A 20,201-nucleotide genomic window follows, 5' to 3' on the forward strand; every position below is an offset into this window, starting at 1 on the left:
CATATTTCAATATTAGGAACGAGCTAGCCATTAACGATGGTGTATTATTTTATAAAAATCGATTGATTGTAACTTCTAAATTACAATTTGCTTTTGTTACACTACTCCACGGTGAAGTCCACCTTGGTATCGGTAAGGCAATTGAGAGAGCAAAAATTAATCTGTTACTGGCCTTTTGTGACTGATGTTGAAAACTATGTCATACTATTTTCATTCTGACAGTATTTTCTAGGTTTGATAAATAATCGATTTCTCCTGTCTTGTTTTCCATTTTTACTTTCAATAACATACGATCGGGGTTGTTGACATTTTTTAAAAATTTTGCATGGTTCTCATGCACCTTTCCATAACTTTTTAAAGAATACCTGGTCTCCCGCTTGGAATTCTGATAATTCTCCATGACCCTTGTGATATTTTTTTATTTGCTCCACCTGCTATGTTTTCAAGTTATGAAATTTCTCATAAGGGAAACTTTATGGTTTTAGCCTAGATTTATCAACGTACATTTTTGTTCTTAAATTAGGCGACATTAAAAGTGTTGCAGGGGAAGGCATTTTGCCTTTAGCTGAATTTCTAAAATTTAAGAAAGCTATGTATGGATCTTGCTTTAATTCTACACATTTCTGTAACATTTTCTTCAGTGTTTGAATTGTTCTTTCAACTAAACCATTGGATGGAGCATATTGAGGGATGGAAGTGACAGATTTTATTGACCATAGATAACAAAATTTTATAAATTCCTCAGAACTAAATGGAGGCCCCTTATAAAGAAAATAATTTCAGGAATTCCATTCCTAGCAAAGATGGATTTTACCTGTGTTATGAGGCTATTGGCCTTTGTACTACTCATTTTTGCTATTTCTGGATATTGATAATAGTAATCTACCATCACTATGTACAGATCTTTGTTGAATTCCATACAGGGTGTACCAAAAGTCCGTCCCACCCCTGCTAACTTTTGAACGAATTGAGCTAGGGTAATGAAACTTTGGGAATTTTCCTATCTCAAAGGGGACCATCTTTTTGGGGGGGGGGGGTCAAAATTTTGGTCCCCCCTCAGGGGGGGCGCGGGGGGCCCCCAACTTTTTTTTTCAAATGGCAACCCGTATCTTGTGATACCTCATTTGAAAGAGCATAAAAAACTAAGAATTTTGGCGCAAACCGCAGATCAATATCTTAATTTTTGACCGAATTATGATAGGTCAAAGGTCAAATTTGACCTTTTTTCAAAAAATCATAACTCCGGTTCAAATTATCGTAATAAAAAAAATGAAACGGGAAAATTTACCAAATTGTGTCCGCTTTTTAGTAAAAATTGCAGAAATCACTTCGATTTAATTTTAAGGGGGGGCTCGGACCCCCAAATACGTCAATTTAAAGGTCATTCAATTTTCCCGCGAAATAAGCCAATTTACCCTAGATTTGCCTCCACATTATCTCAGTAAGGCCAAAATCAGTTCAACATTACGTTGGCAAGTCCCCAAATTTCGGGAAAAGTTAAAAAAAAAACGAAATTTAAACGGTCAAATTTTATCACCTTAAATTTCGTTTTTTTTAACCTTTCCCGAAATTTGGGGACTTGCCAACGTAATGTTGAACTGATTTTGACCTTACTGAGATATTGTGGAGGCGAATCTGGGGGAAATTGGCTTATTTCGCGGGTAAATTAAATGACCTTTGAATTGACGCATTTGGGGGTCCGAACCCCACTTAATATTAGTTCGAAGTGAATTCTCAATTTTTACTTAAAAGCTAACACAATTTGGTAAATTTTCCCGTTTTATTTTTTTCATTACAATAATTTGAACCGGAGTTATGATGTTTTGAAAGTAGGTCAAATTTGACCTTTGACCTATCATAACTCGGTCAAAAATTAAGATACTGATCTGCGGTTTGCGCCAAAATTCTTAGTTTTTTATGCTCTTTGAAGTGAGGTATCACAAGATAGGGGTTGCCATTTGAAAAAAAAAAGTTGTGGGCCCCCCGCGCCCCCCCTGAGGGTGACCAAAATTTTGACCCCTCCAAAAGATGGTCCCCTTTGAGATAGGAACATTCCCAAAGTTTCATTACCCTAGCTCAATTCGTTCAAAAGTTAGCAAGGGTAGGACGGACTTTTGGTACACCCTCACAGTACGTTTTAAACACTTTTAATGCGGTCAACATACCACCCGCGACTTTTTTGCGGAAAAGTCAACTAAAAGGCCGACTAATTGAGGAACAACAAACCGCGAAATCCTTAGTTTGGCCGTTTTCGAGAAAATGCGATTTTTCGCTTTTTTGGCGGAAATTTCGGGTCAAGATGCTGAAAAAGACGAGTCAGGCTGTTTTTGTGGCTCGTATATGCATATCCCATATATTTTTAGTTAATCAAGAGCCAGTAGATAGCTATCCATGACTTTTGGGTTTTTGGGGGGATAGTCAAGGAGAAATCCGAAAAAAAGAGGGTTAACTCGAAACAAATTGCTTAACAAACTTTTCCTATGTAAACATGTTGCTTAGTTCCTATTGAAGAACATACTAAAAGTTTACGTAGGTTCGATCCCGGACACCCCCCCCCCCTCCAAATTGCGTAAATTTCAAAATGGCGGCCATAGTAAGGCCTCTGGGAGTTCGATTTTTTTTATAATACGCATACAGTATCATGCGAGGTATCAATTCCTATGTAATATTGGTTGTAAATTTCAGATATGAAGTCAGAAAAGTCCCCCGATCAAAAGAAGGTACCCCAAATCCAAGATGGCAGCCAATTTTGAAAGGCAAGGGGGTGAATTTTTAAAAAATTCGCGTGATAAGGAAAGTGAGGTATCATTTCTTATGTAATTTTGGTCGTAGATTTCATTTATGAAGTCATAAAAGCCCTCAAGTCAGAGGGATTGCTCCAAATGCCAAGATGGAGGCCAGATTTGAAAGACAGGAGTGTGAATTTTTTAAATGTTTACGTGGCATCCCTAGTAAAATTGAATCAACCTGACGTCAGGCTATGTTTCATAAACTACTCTGAGTTAGAATGATATAAGCCTGAATTAGTCTGAGCCAGAGTAGTTTATGAAACATAGCCTGACGTCAGGTTGATTCAATTTTACTAGGGATGCCACGTAAACATTTAAAAAATTCACACTCCTGTCTTTCAAATCTGGCCTCCATCTTGGCATTTGGAGCAATCCCTCTGACTTGAGGGCTTTTATGACTTCATAAATGAAATCTACGACCAAAATTACATAAGAAATGATACCTCACTTTCCTTATCACGCGAATTTTTTAAAAATTCACCCCCTTGCCTTTCAAAATTGGCTGCCATCTTGGATTTGGGGTACCTTCTTTTGATCGGGGGACTTTTCTGACTTCATATCTGAAATTTACAACCAATATTACATAGGAATTGATACCTCGCATGATACTGTATGCGTATTATAAAAAAAATCGAACTCCCAGAGGCCTTACTATGGCCGCCATTTTGAAATTTACGCAATTTGGAGGGGGGGGGGGGTGTTCCGGGATCGAACCTACGTAAACTTTTAGTATGTTCTTCAATAGGAACTAAGGAACATGTTTACATAGGAAAAGTTTGTTAAGCAATTTGTTTCGAGTTAACCCTCTTTTTTTCGGATTTCTCCTTGACTATCCCCCCAAAAACCCAAAAGTCGTGGATAGCTATCTACTGGCTCTTGATTAACTAAAAATATATGGGATATGCATATACGAGCCACAAAAACAGCCTGACTTGTCTTTTTCAGCACCTTGACCCGAAATTTCCGCCAAAAAAGCGAAAAATCGCATTTTCTCGAAAACGGCCAAACTAAGGATTTCGCGGTTTGTTGTTCCTCAATCAGTCGGCCTTTTAGTTGACTTTTCCGCATAAAAGTCGCGGGTGGTATGTTGACCGCATTAAAAAAGTTTAAAACGTACTGTGCCCTGTATAATCCATGCCTACTTTTTGATAAGGATAATCAGAAATTTTGTGGGGGGGGGGGGGGGGAGGCAGGCTTTCTCGTTCATTGTTGTTCTGAAACTTATTAAAGACATTACAATTTTGTTCGTTCTCTTTCATTCCTCTTGACATGTTCGGCCAGAAAATTAGACCTCGGGCCTAATTCAGTGATCGCTGTATACCAAAGTGACCTTCATGCACAATTTTTAGCATTTGTTTTCTTACTTCAGATGGAATTACTACTGTTAAGTTTTTATAGAGATTACCATTATGGTATGGCAGTTCATCTGTACAGTGAAAATAGTGCTTTAGCTCACCTTCCACTTTATCTGGCCCCTTCTGATCTACAAAAATCAATTACTTGCAACAAAATTGAGTCAATATTTTACATTGATCTTATTTCATCTAATTTTTCCTTTGACATAGCAAGATTTTTAGTTATTACACTGATGTGTAGATTAGTTTCATGCTCAATTTCTTCCATAATTTCAGCTCTATTAGAGCTCTTGAAAGGGTGGCTGATGTATACATTTGTTATCCAGGTACATGTTTTACTTGAATGTTGTAGCGCAACAATTTTAGTCGAATTCCATGTAGAGTTATGGGACTTTTACTAATTTCTCTTTTAAACAATGTAATTAGTGGCTTATGGTCTGTTTCTACAGTAACTTTCGACGTAAACAAATAGTCATGATACTTAGTACAACCAAATAAAATACCTAAGCATTCTTTTTCAATTTGCCCTGCTTTACTTTGAGCTTGTGTTAATGATGAAGATGCATATGCGATTAGAATGTTATTTTGCATTATTACTGCCCCTACAAAGTCTTTTGAGGCATCAACATTGAGCGTTATACAGGGTGTCCCAAAAGTCCCTTCCACCCCTTCTAAAATTTTACCTAATGAATATTTTGAAACGAAACTTTGGGGATGTTCATCGATCAATGTTAGCTACTTTTGGGGCCCCCCAAAATTTTCAGGCCCCCCGTGGGGAGGGGCTGAGGACCCCAACTTTTTTTTTCAAATAGCAACCCCTATCTTGTGATATTTCATTCGAAAAAGCATAAAGAACTAAGAATTTTGGCGCAAACCGCAGGTCAACATCTTAATTTTTGACCAAGTTATGATAGGTCAAAGGGGTCATTCCATTGTAACGGGTGTGACAACAATTTAACTTTAAACAAGAATTTGAACTCTTTCTTGGGGTTTAATTAAAAAATTATCTGTAGTAGTAGAAAAAACTTTTTTATAGATCATTTCAGTTCATCATAAATTGTTTTTTACTTTGTTCCATTCCTCAGAAAAAATTAAAAGGCTGCGTAACGGGTGTGACCGATTTTGGAAGTGATTTTTCCTCAGCGAGTGTAAAGTGGAAACTCAGCGAATTTTATGAATGTAAAAATCTGATTAAATTATATGATGAAGGCAAGGGTTTTTGCTTCAACTGCCGATGATCCGTTTTCAATTATCTTTTTTTCTTTCCTTGAAAAATGGGAAAGTTTGCGTAACGGGTGTGACGTAACGGGTGTGACAGATTGTCTCTCTGAGGTCCATCATTTCTCAGAGAGTTTAAAAGTTAAAAAACTTACTTTTCTTCTCATACTCTTATCGTAGGCAATCCTAAGCAGTAAACCAATCCACAATTTGACGCATTTTAATGTAGAACATGCCAAAACTACATTTTTCTACAAGGTGGCCCAGACCTACCGTTTGCGTTACGGGTGTGACGTAACGGGTGTGACAGATTGTCTCTCTGAGGTCCATCATTTCTGAGAGAGTTTAAAAGTTAAAAAACTTACTTTTCTTCTCATACTCTTACTGTCGGCAATCCTAAGCAGTAAATCAATCAGCAATTTGACGCATTTTAATGTAGAACATGCCAAAACTACTCTTTTCTACAGGGTGGCCCAGACCTACCGTCCTAGGGCTTTTCTTCGGGTAACCCAGGTCGCACGAAGTCCAGGACCGCGGAATGGACCACTAGACAAGCTGCGAATTTCGGCATTCTAATACATGTTTCTTAACCAAAATTTCACGTAGAACACGATGCGCACAACAAAAATTACCGAAATCAACTCCTTACAAAAATATTTAATGATTCCTGATGCGTGAATTCAAACCACCCGCTCATTAAAACTCAATGCTCTACGTGAGTCACATCGCGCGCTAAACATTATCATGAAAGTCTCTGCGATATAAAAATCTGGCAACCTCAATTTTGACGCTTTGGCTCAGCTATAGCAAGTAATTTGTAGTTTGAACAACACATGGTGGGAAATGAACATTGCTCGATTGAGGAGCTTGCTGAAACCGTGGTAGTGCCCGATTTGACTCACGTAGAGCTTTGAGTTTCTTGTGAGCGGGCAGTTCAAATTTCTCGTGACCTATGTGAAATAAAAAACGTTAATATCTTCGTTAGGAATTGGTTTCAGTAATTTTCGTTGTGCGAATCGTGTTAGACGTGAAATTCTGGTTAAGAAACATGTATCAGAATGCTTTACTTCGTACCTTGTCCAGTGGTCCATTGAACCCCAAAGGAATCGCGACCCTAAGGAATCAGAACTTCCCGGTCCCAGACTCCCTCCGGCTCCCCGTGGGGGGCAAAAGGGGGTCTGTACTTCAAAAGTCAAGGTTCAAGTCAACATTTTGAAGTTATTTAATTGGAACCAGGGAGCGCAGAAATTTCCAACCTAAATCAACACCAAGAAATCCAAAATCGGCCCATCCGTGCCCAAAATACTGACCCCCGAAGGTGGAGGACAGAGCTCCCTTTCAAAAAATGCAAGTTCGCGAAATTGACTTGTGGGCAACACACCCCAAAGAATCCGAAATTGAGGGTCCCGTTGTCCAGATAGTCTTCTCTGATGTCGCTCAGGTGGACCCTGAATTTGTAAATTCAATCAGTGGGGGGGAGGGGCCTCCGACTCCCCCTGAGCCTCATCAGAGAAGATTTTTGGTACAATGGGACCCCTCAAATTCGGATTCCTTGGGGTCCAATACCCAAGTAAACCTCCTTTTTCCCGAGTTTCCACGTCCATTTCGCAAACTTTCATTTTTTGAAAGGGTGCCCCGTCCCCCACCCCCAGGGGGTCAGTATTCTGGACAGGGATGGGCCGACCTTTGACTTCTTGGTGTCAATGTAAGTTAAAAAGCCCCGCACTTTCTGATTTCAATTAAATAATTACACAATTCTGACACAAACCTTGACTCTTGAAGTACGGACGGCCCCTTTACCGCCCAAGGGGAGTCGGGGGACTCTGGGACCAAAAAATTCAGATTCCTTAGAGGCGATTCATCATTCCTCCCCGCGGTCCTGGACCTCGCATGACCCAAATTAACCAAAAAAACCCTGGTACGGTAGGTCTGGGCCTATAGTAAAGTGAAAATATTTCAATCAAATCGGAGAGAATTCAACGAGTTCTATTTGAAGTCCTTTTGAGATAAGGTGTATTCACTTTAAATACTGAATATGGCAAAAATGTTGGCTATCTCCCTTTTATAAGATGTTTACATAACCTCTAATTGTGCATATGAGTGTATTTCTTGTGATAACCATAGAAAAAATGGTGAGAAGTGAGGCAACATCTGCATAATTGAAGCCTCTTCTCATTGGTCACACCCGTAACATGTCACACCCGTTACGCATTTTTGCCCATCAATCGTTGAAATAAACATTTGGAAAAAATACTCCGAAGCTGTACTTGACTTGAATACGTATGGAAAAAATTTGCATCTCAAAATGACACAAATTAAAAAAGTTACTTTAAAAAACCCATGTTTTGCGTAACGGGTGTGACAGTCAGTACACTAAGTTTTAAAAGTTACATATAATATCCAGTAATTACTTTTAAAAATTGAAACTTTGCAGGAGCACATTGAATCAGTTTTTTGACAACTGCAAACACAACCTGAAACTTGCTTTTGGCGGGAACACCAGAACACATTGCTACCAAACTGTCACTCTTTTTACAGTAGGATGAAGCTAAGCAACGGGGTTGCAAAACACGTAAAAATTGCGAGAAAAAAAACAAAACGGAGGTAAACCCCATATATTTCCAAAAAGTAGGAGTATTGAGGAGTCCAAAAATAAATATCGTTGGGTCATTTGGAGGGGGAAAAAAAGTACCCCCCGGACTACCTAGGCATGGAATGACCCAAAGGTCAAATTTGACCTATTTTCAAAAAATCATAACTCCAGTTCAAATTATCGTAATAAAAAAGAATAAAACTGGAAAATTTACCAAATTGTGTTCGCTTTTTAGTAAAAATTGCAGAATTCACTTCGAACTAATTTTAAGGGGAAGGGGGTCGGACCCCCAAATACGTCAATTCAAAGGTCATATAATTTTCCCGCGAAATAAGCCGATTTCCCCCAGATTTGCCTCCACGTTATCTCATTAAGGTCAAAATCAGTTCAACATTACTTTGGCAAGTCCCCAAATTTCGGGAAAAGTTAAAAAAAAAACGAAATTTAAGGTGATAAAATTTGACCGTTTAAATTTCGTTTTTTTTTAACTTTTCCCGAAATTTGGGGACTTGCCAACGTAATGTTGAACTGATTTTGACCTTACTGAGATAATGTGGAGGCAAATCTGGGGGAAATTGGCTTATTTCGCGGGTAAATTAAATGACCTTTGAATTGACGCATTTGGGGGTCCGAACCCCCCTTAATATTATTAAACTTTCGAAATAACACAACTCGATTTAGAGTTGATAAACTTTTATTGAGAGAAAAAGTAATCTTATAAAGGCGAACATGACTTATATTGACTTAGCAATGGCGACGATTCAACAACGACAAGAGAACATTCTAGAAAGAAAAGTAGTTCGGTAAAGCACCGCTAGGTAGCGCCATAGGATTGTGTTGGGATTGACTGAGAAACTTTAACACACCCCCCCAATCGCAACACACAAAATAGACTTATTAACTACAAAACAAAATTGGTAATAATCGACAAAATACAAATGGACCAAAATTTAATTGACGCGCTTGCCAAAAGGAAAATTTACTTAACATGACTATCAAAATTTAATTAATGCGCTTGTCAAAATAATAATTTACTTACATTTAGAAATCGTCCAAAAGGAACTAAATTAAGTGATGCACATTCCAAGAGCGTCTCGAAAATATTCAAATTTGACTCTAGGTAAAGCCTTGGTCATCATATCTGCAATTTGTTCTGAAGTACTGATATGAGAATTTGAATTAAGTTGTTAGCAACAAGATCTTTAATAAAATGATGGCGAACATCGATATGTTTGGAGCGATTTGTCTCCAAAGTACTAGCCATAGTGATGGCTGGCTCATTATCTTCACGAACTTTAATCTTATCAGTCTTTAAATCAACAGTATTAAGTAATTGTTTTAGAAATAAAAATTCAACAAGACAAAGGGACATGGCTACATATTCGGCTTCTGCTGTGGACAGAGCAACAACTGACTGTTTTTTAGTTTTCCATGTAATTAGACAATTATTAATTTTAATGAAAAAACCTGTGACACTTTTACGATCAGTCTTATCTGGGGCGTAACTGGCATCAACATAAGTTGTTAAAATATAAGGAACTGTTTGGCCAGTTTTAGTAAATTTCAAACATAGATCTCTGGTTTTCAAAAGATACCTTAAAACATTTTTTAACTCTTTCCAATGCTGGTCAGTAAAATTACTTTGGAATTGGCTAAAGAAGGACACTGCGTAACACAAATCAGGTCTAGAACCTGTCATTAAATACATTAAGCTGCCAATGAGCTCTCGATAAGGAATGTTAGAATTATGCGAATTCTCTACATTATCAAAAGATATGCCTTCAGAAATTGGAATATGACGAGGATTACAATTCTCCATTTTGAATTTCTTCAAAATTTTGTCAATTAGACGTTTCTGAGAAAGGAAAATACAATCATTAGAGCGAACAATTTCCAAACCGAGAAAATGGATTTCTGTTTCATCGGACAAATCTTTAATCTCAAATTCCTGTTTTAACAAATTTTTGACTTTCAAAATTTCTGAACGATTATTGGAAACTAGAAGAATGTCGTCAACCCAAATAAGCAAATACATATTATCTTTATAGTACAAACAAGGGTCTTTCTTACTTCTTTTAAAACCTATTTTTAGCAAGTACAAATTGAGACGCTCATTCCATTGTTTTGATGCACATCTTAGTCCATAGAGGGACTTTTCAAGTTCACAAACAAGATTTTTATCTTTACAATGAAGACCGTCTGGGATTTTCATGAAAACAGGCTTGGATAATTTTCCATTAAGGAACGCAGACTTAATGTCTAACTGGTGAATTTCATAATTGTTTTCAACGGCTATAGCTAATAAAACCCTAACTGTTACCATTCTCGCAACTGGAGCATAATTGTTTTCGTCTTCAGTAGACGTTTGCTGAAAACCCCTAGCAACTAAACGAGCTTTCTTAACTTCTTCACCATTAATAACTTTTCTAGCAAAAACCCATCTAGAGTCTATGACTTCCTGATTATTGTAAGGAACAAGCTTCCACGTACCATTTTTATCATGAGCTGCTAGTTCAGTTTTGATTGCGGTGGTCCAGTCTTCATCTGAGCTAATTGCTTCTTGGTATGGTAAGAATGGGGCACTTCGGAGGGTAGACAACCTGCAGTTAACGCTGCTATAAGATTCAACTCGTAGTCTTCCTCTTCCAGTTTCTTTGGTAGCTTTAGAACAAGACTGGGTCTTTGGATGGGTCTTTGGAGGTTAGGTGCATTGTTTACGTTTTCTTCATTGTTTACGTTTTCTTCAATGTTTATTGTTTATAAGATTCGCCCGTATGAGGGCTTGCCATGGACGAATATGAATAAGGACCCCCAACTGGGTTACCGCCTGATTCGCCCGTATGAGGGCTTGGCCATGGACCAAGGGAATAAATAAGGACCCCCAACTCCGGTTACCGCTGACGTCAGCGCTCTCTGGCAGAGGGTGTAGTGAACTAAACCGATGATTGGGTCTTCCTGTTTATATTTCCATGCACCACCTATTAGACATGTGCGATTAATTCAATAATCGAATAATCGAGAATCGTTTAATTGTTTTAAAAGTAATCGATCACTAATCGATGATCGGTTCAAATAATCGATTTAATCGATTATTAATCGAAAATTTTGTTTTGCGTGCAAGCTGCCGGATTTTTTATTTTTACCGCGGAAAATGCGAATCGGATCACATTGAGAGAAGAGAGATGTGAGTTCCGAGGTTAGGCTGTGGTGATTATTCGTTATTTTGTATTTATTCCGTGATTTATTTCGTACAATTTTTTTTTTCTGCTGCGTTTGATGTTATGTTATTATTTATACTGTTTAGTGCCTTTAAGATTTATAATTGTGTATTTCTATTTGGTGCTTCAATATGGGAAGAAAACGTTCAAAAGTATGGGATTTTTTCAAATTGTTGCCGGGCAACACAAAAGTTATTTGCACATTGTGCAAATGCACACTCCAGTATTGTAAGAACACTACTAACATGAAGAATCACATCATCTCTCAACATGGGACATTATCCGTACCAGTGCCAGTCACTGACTCCAGGGCCTCAACCTCATCGACAACCACTGCAGTTGATCAAGATCCTCTATTATCAGCCACCATAGATAGTGTTGTTAACGCTGTTGATTCAGAAGAAGAAGATGCTGATGACCCTGGACCAGATCCCACAGCTGGCCCATCTCACACGACTGAAACTGAAACTGAAACACCGACAGCATCTGGTGGGGAAGCACCATCTAACTTAAAAAGGAGAACGTTGTATGATCTATTCAAGCCTCCCAAAAACAAAAAAGCAAAATCGAACGAGGTATGTACACCGGCTAATTTTGTTATTCGTCTGCCTTGTTAAAGAAGAGCAATGGACCGCGTCCAAAAGTAATGGAAGGATTTAGGTTATGCAGATATTATTCAATTCCATTTTACTCCATCGAAAATCCAGGTTATTACTGGATTTCACAGTTTTCATATTGCGTGATTAGTTGGCTTGCGGATATGTTCATTGACAAGGCACACCTCTGAATGGTCAGGGGGAACCCGGAACCCTCCCAGGAGGACGATCCAAATCGTGCCCTATTTTTTGAAATTTACATCTCTTAAAATGTACTTTACTCCTTTTTTTTGCCTTTGTACCAATACTCCCATCCAAACCATTATGTTTGGCGTTTAGTTTTTTGGCCAAGGTTTCGCCCCAAAGACGTTGAATTTAGACACTGAGGTTGATACAGCCACTGACAAGATACTCGACCATCTCTAAAGGATCATTTGGTCTGTTTATGGCACAAATTGTTACAACCGGATCTGTTGTGTCATCATCTTTTGGGATTACACGCTGGGAAGGGAATCAGCAAATTGGTCTAAGAGAAAGAAGAAAGGAAAATGATAGCTGAAACCAGGAATAGAAAAGATGGCTAGGGCAGAAAAAGGAGAGGGACAGTAAAGGTGAATGTGAACAAAAAATTAATGCTACCTAGTCCTTAAGGTAATCGCAGAGTAGTTAAAACTGGAACATAGCCATGATAATTTTCAAAAACAATCTGGATTGAATGTCCTGCTAAAAGATTTGTCAAGGTACCTATTACTCCATACTTCATCATTTTCTTTTTTCTTCTCGCCTTCAAAAGCAAGGGGGCACTGTTCCTGTGCATGGCCAGAAGCTATTCCATATCTTTACCAAATTAAATTGCTAATGCACTCCTTGATACTAGGTATCTACATTTTCTTTTCTCCCTCTGTGCAGGATGGAACTGCAAGGACAACAACAATTCCAACCAGCACAACGACACCTCCAATCAGCTCAAAAAAAACTCCCAACAGTATTCCAGAATCATTTTCAAATCAAGGAGCAATGAAAGGTGAGTTCAAAATAACAATAAAATTACATTATTGTAGTCATGGTGAAGTTAGAAGCCGTAGCACTGAAGTACACTTTTCAGTTCATGTCTGTTTGAGGCACTTTGCAGGCTCTTATCTGAATTCTTTTTTTAGGTGGGGGGAGGGGAAAAAAGCATGCCCAGGTTTATCTTCAGGGTAAGCAGGACCTTCTCTCACTTGCAAGCTACAGTCGAAGGTTGCCAGATTTCTTGTGATGAAGTATTCATTTCAGAGAAAATTTAGAGTATCCGTCCTTGAAATTTTCAGATACTTGAGATTAAATTCCGAATAAAATCCTCTAAAAAATTGGAAGAAAATATTTGTTAATTTCCCTAAAAATTTGTATTTTCGAAGATGAGCATTAAATATTTGGGCAAGGAAAATTGGCAACACCTGAAGGCTCATATGGCGTTCTTTCCTAGCATGGCAGAACAGCAAAACATATCAAGAGCCTCATGGATACTATTAACGAAAAATCTCATGTTTACCTCAGATATTCTGGTTTTTCCTGAGCCCCAGAAAATTTTCTGAAGGTTTGTGAGTCTTCAGGTCTAATTGCTAGTATTTTGTTAGTATTTTGAATGAAATTTTTTTAGAAGTCTAAATTGTATTAAGTACATGGTAAAATGAAAATGTTTAAATTAAATAATTCTTTTTTTAAGCACACTGTTTTACAGAATTTAGAAGAAAGTCAGAAAAAGTAATTTTAGAAAGGCACACAGTGGAACGAGTTATTGGGGGAGGTCGGACATGAAATTTTTGACTAAAGTCGCAAATTTGGACGTTTATGCTGTCACAATATAAATTTTAAGGGGTGTTCCTGGAAGAAAATTTTACAAGAAAACCAATGGAACCACTTTCAAACTATTACGCTTAGTATTCACAAACATATGAGCTTTTGAAGCTCCCACACTGTGTCCAACCTACCCCATTGACTCGCTCCACCGTCCGGCAGGAGGAATTTGTTTCCTCATCTTCCAAGAGTTCAGGCTAAAATGTTAATTAGAAATTGTCCGAACAACTCATGGCATACAAAACAAAAGATTTAGCCTTGGAATTTTTATTAACTTATTTAATAATATATTTATTTTTTTCCTTTAAGTAGGCAAAGTAAAGAGAATCTGAACAAGTTTCAACTTATTTTACTTTTTTCTTTTATCATGATAAGTTTGCAATCAATTCTTCTTTTTTTTTCAGAGGGCCATGCCAAATGGAACCAGATAACAGATTCCATAGTCTACATGACTGCGAAGGACTGCTTACCGTTCAGACATGTAGAACACACGGGGTTCAGGAAACTGTTAAGCACCATTGTCCCTCTCTATCATCCACCCAACCGGAAAAAATTGGCAGGCCTAATAGATAAGAAGTACGAGGTACTAAGACGGAGAATGCAGGAAATACTGGATCGAGAAAATTACCTCGCTCTAACATCGGATATTTGGACGGAACAGCATAATCTGAAAAGTTATATATCCTTGACAGGGCATTATCTGGATGCTGCCAGTGCTAACATTAAATTAGTCGTTTTAGGCTGTGAATTGCTAACATCTAATCATACATCTGATTACCTGTATAATGTGTTGAAAGGTATCCTAGATAATTGGAAAATCAATAAGTCCCAAGTAAGTGGCATGACGACGGATGGTGATTCGAAGATATGCAGAGCAGTGACTGACTTATTGGGGGTTAGAAAACATATCTGGTGCTTCGACCATCAAGAAGATCTTGTGGTGCGGGCAGCCATTCAAGCAATCCCCGAAATAATAGAACTTGTTGAGAAAGTAAAATCTGGTGTCACATTTGTGAGACAGAATGTGAATGCATCTGACAAATTAAGAGATCTGCAACTTTTAAGTGGTGTTCCAGAAGCGGAATTAGTAAAATTAATACAAGATGTAATCACAAGATGGAACAGCACCTTTGATATGTTGGAACGTGTTGATTCCATTTGTCACCATGTTAACGCTGTTCTCATTGAATTTAATCAGCTTCCTAAAGTCATAGGTCCAGATGAGCAAGCCATAATAAAAGAGACAATCATTCTATTACGGCCGTTTAAAGAAGCAACAACTGAAAATAGTGGGGAAAAATATGCCTCAGGCAGCCTAGTGATACCAACAATTTGGTCTTTGAATGCGCATCTTCAAGCAACAAAGCCAAAACTTGCCCCAGTCATGGCTTTAAAAGCCAAACTTATCGAAGAAATGGATTCACGATTCAAAGACGTGGAACATGTTAGGCCATTGGCAATCAGCACTATTTTGGATCCGAGATTTAAACGGATGCATTTTGAAAGTGCAATTGCAATCTCCAACGCTCTTTCTGTGATCTCAAATGAACTGAAGAAAATTGAAGAAAAGAAGAAGAAGAAACCTCAGCAAGGTGAGCAAGTTGAAGAAGAAGTTGAAGCTCCAACCAAAAAAATAAAGAGCTTATGGATTCACCATGAAAATAAAAAAATCGCTGAAAAGGAAAACTCAGGAATGGTTAACTTGGGTGGGATGCCTATGCAGCTTCGTCAATATCTTGATGAATCCGTTGTAGATAAGGATTGCAACCCCCTTGAAGAATGGGAAACAAAACTCAAATACAAGTATCCTGAACTCTACCAAATTGCAGTTCAATTCCTCATCATTCAAGGATCTTCAGTTGCTTCTGAGCGTATGTTTTCGGTAACAGGAAACATTGTCTCGCCTAAACGGTCTCGGTTGAAAAGCCCAAAAATACCAAAACTACTCTTTATGCACAGTGTTGATGACTCTGTGTGGTTTATGTAAATGTTAATTAGCCCTTTCCTACTCCTACTCACAGTGAGATCAATGATCGCACATACTGTTTTGTGATATTTCTTATCAGTTCCTCAAAATTAAGGTAATATTTACAAATTAGATTATTAAATCCTTTTTTTGAAAAATTGAGGATTTTTATTGGAGTAGGTGGGCAGCACCTAACTCAAATTATGAATTTTTTGTGTGTTCTTTATTTTGGCAGTATATTTTGTAAAATTTTGAAGCATTTTTCAAAGTTTCTGAAATATTTAGTTTGTTTTCGAACCTCTTACATACTGACTACCTCCATTTTTCCATTTTAAAACATGGTGTTTGTTTTTTTATTTTTGCCACATGTAACACCTAATTTCCATTGTATTCCTTTTATTCTCCTAAGTATGAATTATCACTATTTTCTACTTATTTAGTTACTGCCTCAACGCAGGCTACTTTTATTAGGAAATAAGTCCTTTATGTACAAATATTTTTGAAGAACTGAGCATTTTTTTTTTTTTTTTTTCGCATCCAGAAGTTTGATGTGACTCAAAATGTTTAATGATTATTCTCTTTTTTTTCTATCAAGCTGACATATTTGTGTATTTACTAACATCAAATAGGCTTAGCAAGTCACTGCAATATCCGTGCCATTCTGGCTTCTTAAATTATGACTATCTCAAATTTTTCATTCGCTTTGTTGGAAGTGCTACCTATATCTGTTGTATTCATTTCTTCTTCGAAGTCTTAACTTTATGTATTTTTTACACCTGTAGTCTCAATTTTTAGTCTTTGCCTTAACATTGGTTATTCTCTAAAACTCAGGAAATTCTGAAGCATGCAGGAGTGGAATGCTACCCAGCATTTTAAGGGGTTATTTTTCACTCTTTCCTCCAAAACCGAGACTTTGGCTGTTTACTTACCTCATATTCTATCTAGATTTGTTCCAGCTGAGTGTCAAGGAAAAATTTTTCAGCAGCTAAAGAATCTTTTGCAATATTTAGGTTTAGTTTTTCTTGTCTCCTATGTGTATATTATTAGGATCTCATTTTGTTTCAGTTTACATGTTTCTTTTTTGTTGGAAGTTACCTACTCTCTGTAGCATTCCTTCTCTCTTCAAAATATTTAATATTCAATTTATTTAGTCACATTTAAAATGTTACTTCTCTGTTTTTGGTTTAGTTGCCTTGTTTTCGTATTTTTGTAGTTTCTACAGTTTATATTTGATATTAAATTATGATCTTTAAAGCAGGCAGAATATATTCTGTCCTTCGTTGCCTTAAGATTTTAAGGTGCTCTTTATTTTCAAGAATATGTTGGTCATTGCTCACGACTGAATTTTCAGTGCAGCTACATGCTGTCATAAGTTAACGTACCTAATGTTAAATGTTCCTATTTGTTTTTTTTTAAATTTCTCAAAGAAAAATAAAGTCATAAAATAATTTGGATTTCTTTTCTTTTTTTTTCATGCATAATAGATTATTGAACCTCATCACTCTGAATTCAGGCGGTGATTCAGTCTAATTCCACAAATTATACCTAAGCTCCTTTCATTAGCATGTCAGTACTAATAAAGTTAGTTAAAGTTGTCCCATAATAGCAGCAAATTTTTTGTTGCAACCAAAGCTGAATTAATTTTAACTGAGTCATTGAACACATTCGCCTCGATAAATTCTTGATCGCTTTAAGTATCATCATTCGGTCTTCTCAATTCAGGCAAAAATATTTTAGCCGTTATTTATTTTTTCCAGGAGTTGGTTCAAGTATTAGAAAGGTAAAGCAAATATCCTTTAACTCATTTTGCCTTTAACCAATCCATGACAAGGAAACCTTCTTTTTAATAAAATAATCGAAATTTTTTTAAAAACAGTAAAAGCTGTATTAAAACTTTTTAAAAGATTATTTGAAAAACTCACGCTTTCACTAATTTGTTATTTTTCTAGCAAGACTAGCAAGATTTTCACTATAAAAATTCCTGATGACCAGGGAATATTTTGCATTTTGGTCATAAGGAATCAAAAAATTATTAGGGATCTTTTTTTTTGAAAAGTGTCGAACGCCCTGAATTTTTAGTAATTATTTTAATGTTAATTATTGTCTTTAAGCACCTATGATTTATGCCAGTTGAGAAAAATTCTGAAGTACTTACTTATTCTGACAATTATTTGGTATTAAGAAGTTTTATGTGACTTGACACTTGAAAGAATTATTTTTAGTTTCAATTTTCTTCTTAAACTTTTTTTTCCAGAACAAATGAATTTTTTTAAAATTTTTCTCTGTACTTAATTGTTTCTCATTCAAAACTCACAAGCATCAGGTACCATAGGAATGCAATTTTAACATTGGAATAATTTTAAGAAACGCAAATGAACTCAATTTTTTTAATGGCTAAATCTCTCTGAAATGATGAATGTATTTTTTTAAGGCATCATTTAGTAGAAGAAATAAATACGTTCTTCGATGCGAAAGTTACGAAATATTGGATTTTTTTTAAGAAGGAAGGAGAAAAACTATCAAAAAAGAGGTTTCGATTTCGATTAATTCGACGTGCGTAATCGATTAGTCGATAAAAATCGATCCCATCATTAATCGAAAAAATCGACATCGAAAAGATTCGATTAATCGATTATTCGATTATTTTTCGATTAATCGCACATGTCTACCACCTATTTAGGCTTATCACTCAGTAGTGCTCATAGAAGTTTCTAGATCCTCGTATCCTCGTGGTCGCCCTGCAGTTTTGAAGAGTTTAGTGTGAAAAGTTTCCCATTTTCATTTCAATCTTCGTCAGTCTTCGTGTACATAAACTGGTATGTGAAGTGTTATTTCTAACCGTTTTACTCAGCAGCAACTGCTGTTGAGAAAGCCAAAGGAAGTGTGTATGTAGTGTGCAGCAGGAATCAGGATTGTACTTTTAGCCGAAGGCGCCGCTCTGTTAAGTGAAATCTTTTTAGTGAGAAATAGTGTTGTACTGATAAAAATCAACTGAGTGTCACAAAATCAAAGATACTTGACTTCAAGCATTACCTTTAATTTGATTATTAGCAAGTCTCTTTGATTCTGCGTCAGAAGTTGACTGAATCATCTTTGCTCGTGTTTTGATAAGATACTTCAAATCAAAGTCTTTCGCATTGACCTCTGCCGAAGGCATGTATCTATACAATTTCATTAGTTTGCGAAAGTAAAATGTATTAAAGTATCTACACAAATAAATAAATCATAGATAAACAAAGAACATTGCATGGAATAACATACTATAGAGGTACGATCGTGGACCGCTGCGGCGTTAGTTCACCGCACCCTCTGCCAGGTTCGCTGCGAGCGCGCGTTAACGGTTTTTAACACAGGGTAGCATAGGGAGTTGGGAGTCCTTATTTATTCTATTGGTCCATGGCTTGGCCTTCTTCAATGTTTACGTTTTCAGCGATGTTGGGTGGTTCCATGGACCAAGAGAATAAATAAGGACCCCCAACTCCGGTTAGCGCTGTCATCAGCGCTCCCTGGCAGAGGGTGTAGTGAACTAAACCGATGATTGGGTCTTCCTGTTTATATTTCCATGCACCACCTATTTAGGCTTATCACTCAGTAGTGCTCATAGAAGTTTCTAGATCCTCGTATCCTCGTGGTCGCCCTGCAGTTTTGAAGAGTTTAGTGTGAAAAGTTTCCCATTTTCATTTCAATCTTCGTCAGTCTTCGTGTACATAAACTGGTATTAATGTGAAGTGTTATTTCTAACCGTTTTACTCAGCAGCAACTGCTGTTGAGAAAGCCAAAGGAAGTGTGTATGTAGTGTGCAGCAGGAATCAGGATCGTACTTTTAGCCGAAGGCGCCTCTCTGTTAAGTGAAATCTTTTTAGTGAGAAATAGTGTTATACTGATAAAAATCAACTGAGTGTCACAAAATCAAAGATACTTGACTTCAAGCATTACCTTTAATTTGATTATTAGCAAGTCTCTTTGATTCTGCGTCAGAAGTTGACTGAATCATCTTTGCTCGTGTTTTGATAAGATACTTCAAATCAAAGTCTTTCGCATTGACCTCTGCAGAAGGTATGTATCTATACAATTTCATTAGTTTGCGAAAGTAAAATGTATTAAAGTATCTACACAAATACATAAATCATAGATAAACAAAGAACATTGCATGGAATAACATACTATAGAGGTACGATCGTGGACCGCTGTGGCGTTAGTTCACCGCACCCTCTGCCAGGTTCGCTGCGAGCGCGCGTTAACGGTTTTTAACACAGGTTAGCATAGGGAGTTGGGAGTCCTTATTTATTCTCTTGGTCCATGGTGGTTCACCGTTTTCATCGATTACATTTTGCGGAGGATCATCAACGTTGATTGCTGCTGCACGGACTATGACGCGCCGTTTGAGGCCTCCATTTAGACGATCAAATTCCGGATCCTGGTGGTCACCATCTACCATCAAATGACGGGCCGCACTTTTTTGATCTAAGATCAGAACGGAGTGTCACCATTCATCATTTCCTGCCATAGGAAACATTCTGTCAAGTTTTCGCAAATTAATGAATTTCAGACTGGTGACTCCCGACACTTTGATGCTACTTTGATCCGGGAATTTGATCAATTTTGACGGGCCGCACTTTTTTGATCAAAG

At 37.2% G+C, this 20,201-nt stretch overlaps 2 protein-coding genes across 3 annotated transcripts in view; both read left to right on the top strand.

Annotated features, from left to right (window-relative positions):
- The window catches only part of LOC109037059 (ATP-dependent RNA helicase p62), a 120,084-nt gene extending 114,793 nt beyond the window's left edge, over nt 1-5,291 (top strand). For both annotated transcript variants that reach the window (XM_072301077.1, XM_072301095.1), the window contains one exon: nt 5,230-5,291. In XM_072301077.1, the coding sequence (XP_072157178.1) occupies nt 5,230-5,276 (47 nt within the window). In that variant the 3' untranslated portion in view covers nt 5,277-5,291. The remainder of the gene's footprint in view (nt 1-5,229) is intronic.
- A 5,640-nt stretch (nt 5,292-10,931) lies between these two features.
- LOC109040520 (zinc finger BED domain-containing protein 4) lies at nt 10,932-19,960 on the top strand. Its single transcript, XM_019056494.2, has 3 exons — nt 10,932-11,748; nt 12,679-12,793; nt 14,010-19,960. Exons 1-3 carry the CDS (start codon nt 11,305-11,307, stop codon nt 15,590-15,592), a joined length of 2,142 nt encoding a protein of 713 aa, XP_018912039.2. The 5' UTR covers nt 10,932-11,304; the 3' UTR covers nt 15,593-19,960.
- The last annotated feature ends 241 nt before the right edge of the window (nt 19,961-20,201 follow it).

This window comes from Bemisia tabaci, chromosome 1 (assembly GCF_918797505.1).
Source record: "Bemisia tabaci chromosome 1, PGI_BMITA_v3".
Lineage (NCBI taxonomy): Eukaryota > Metazoa > Arthropoda > Insecta > Hemiptera > Aleyrodidae > Bemisia > Bemisia tabaci.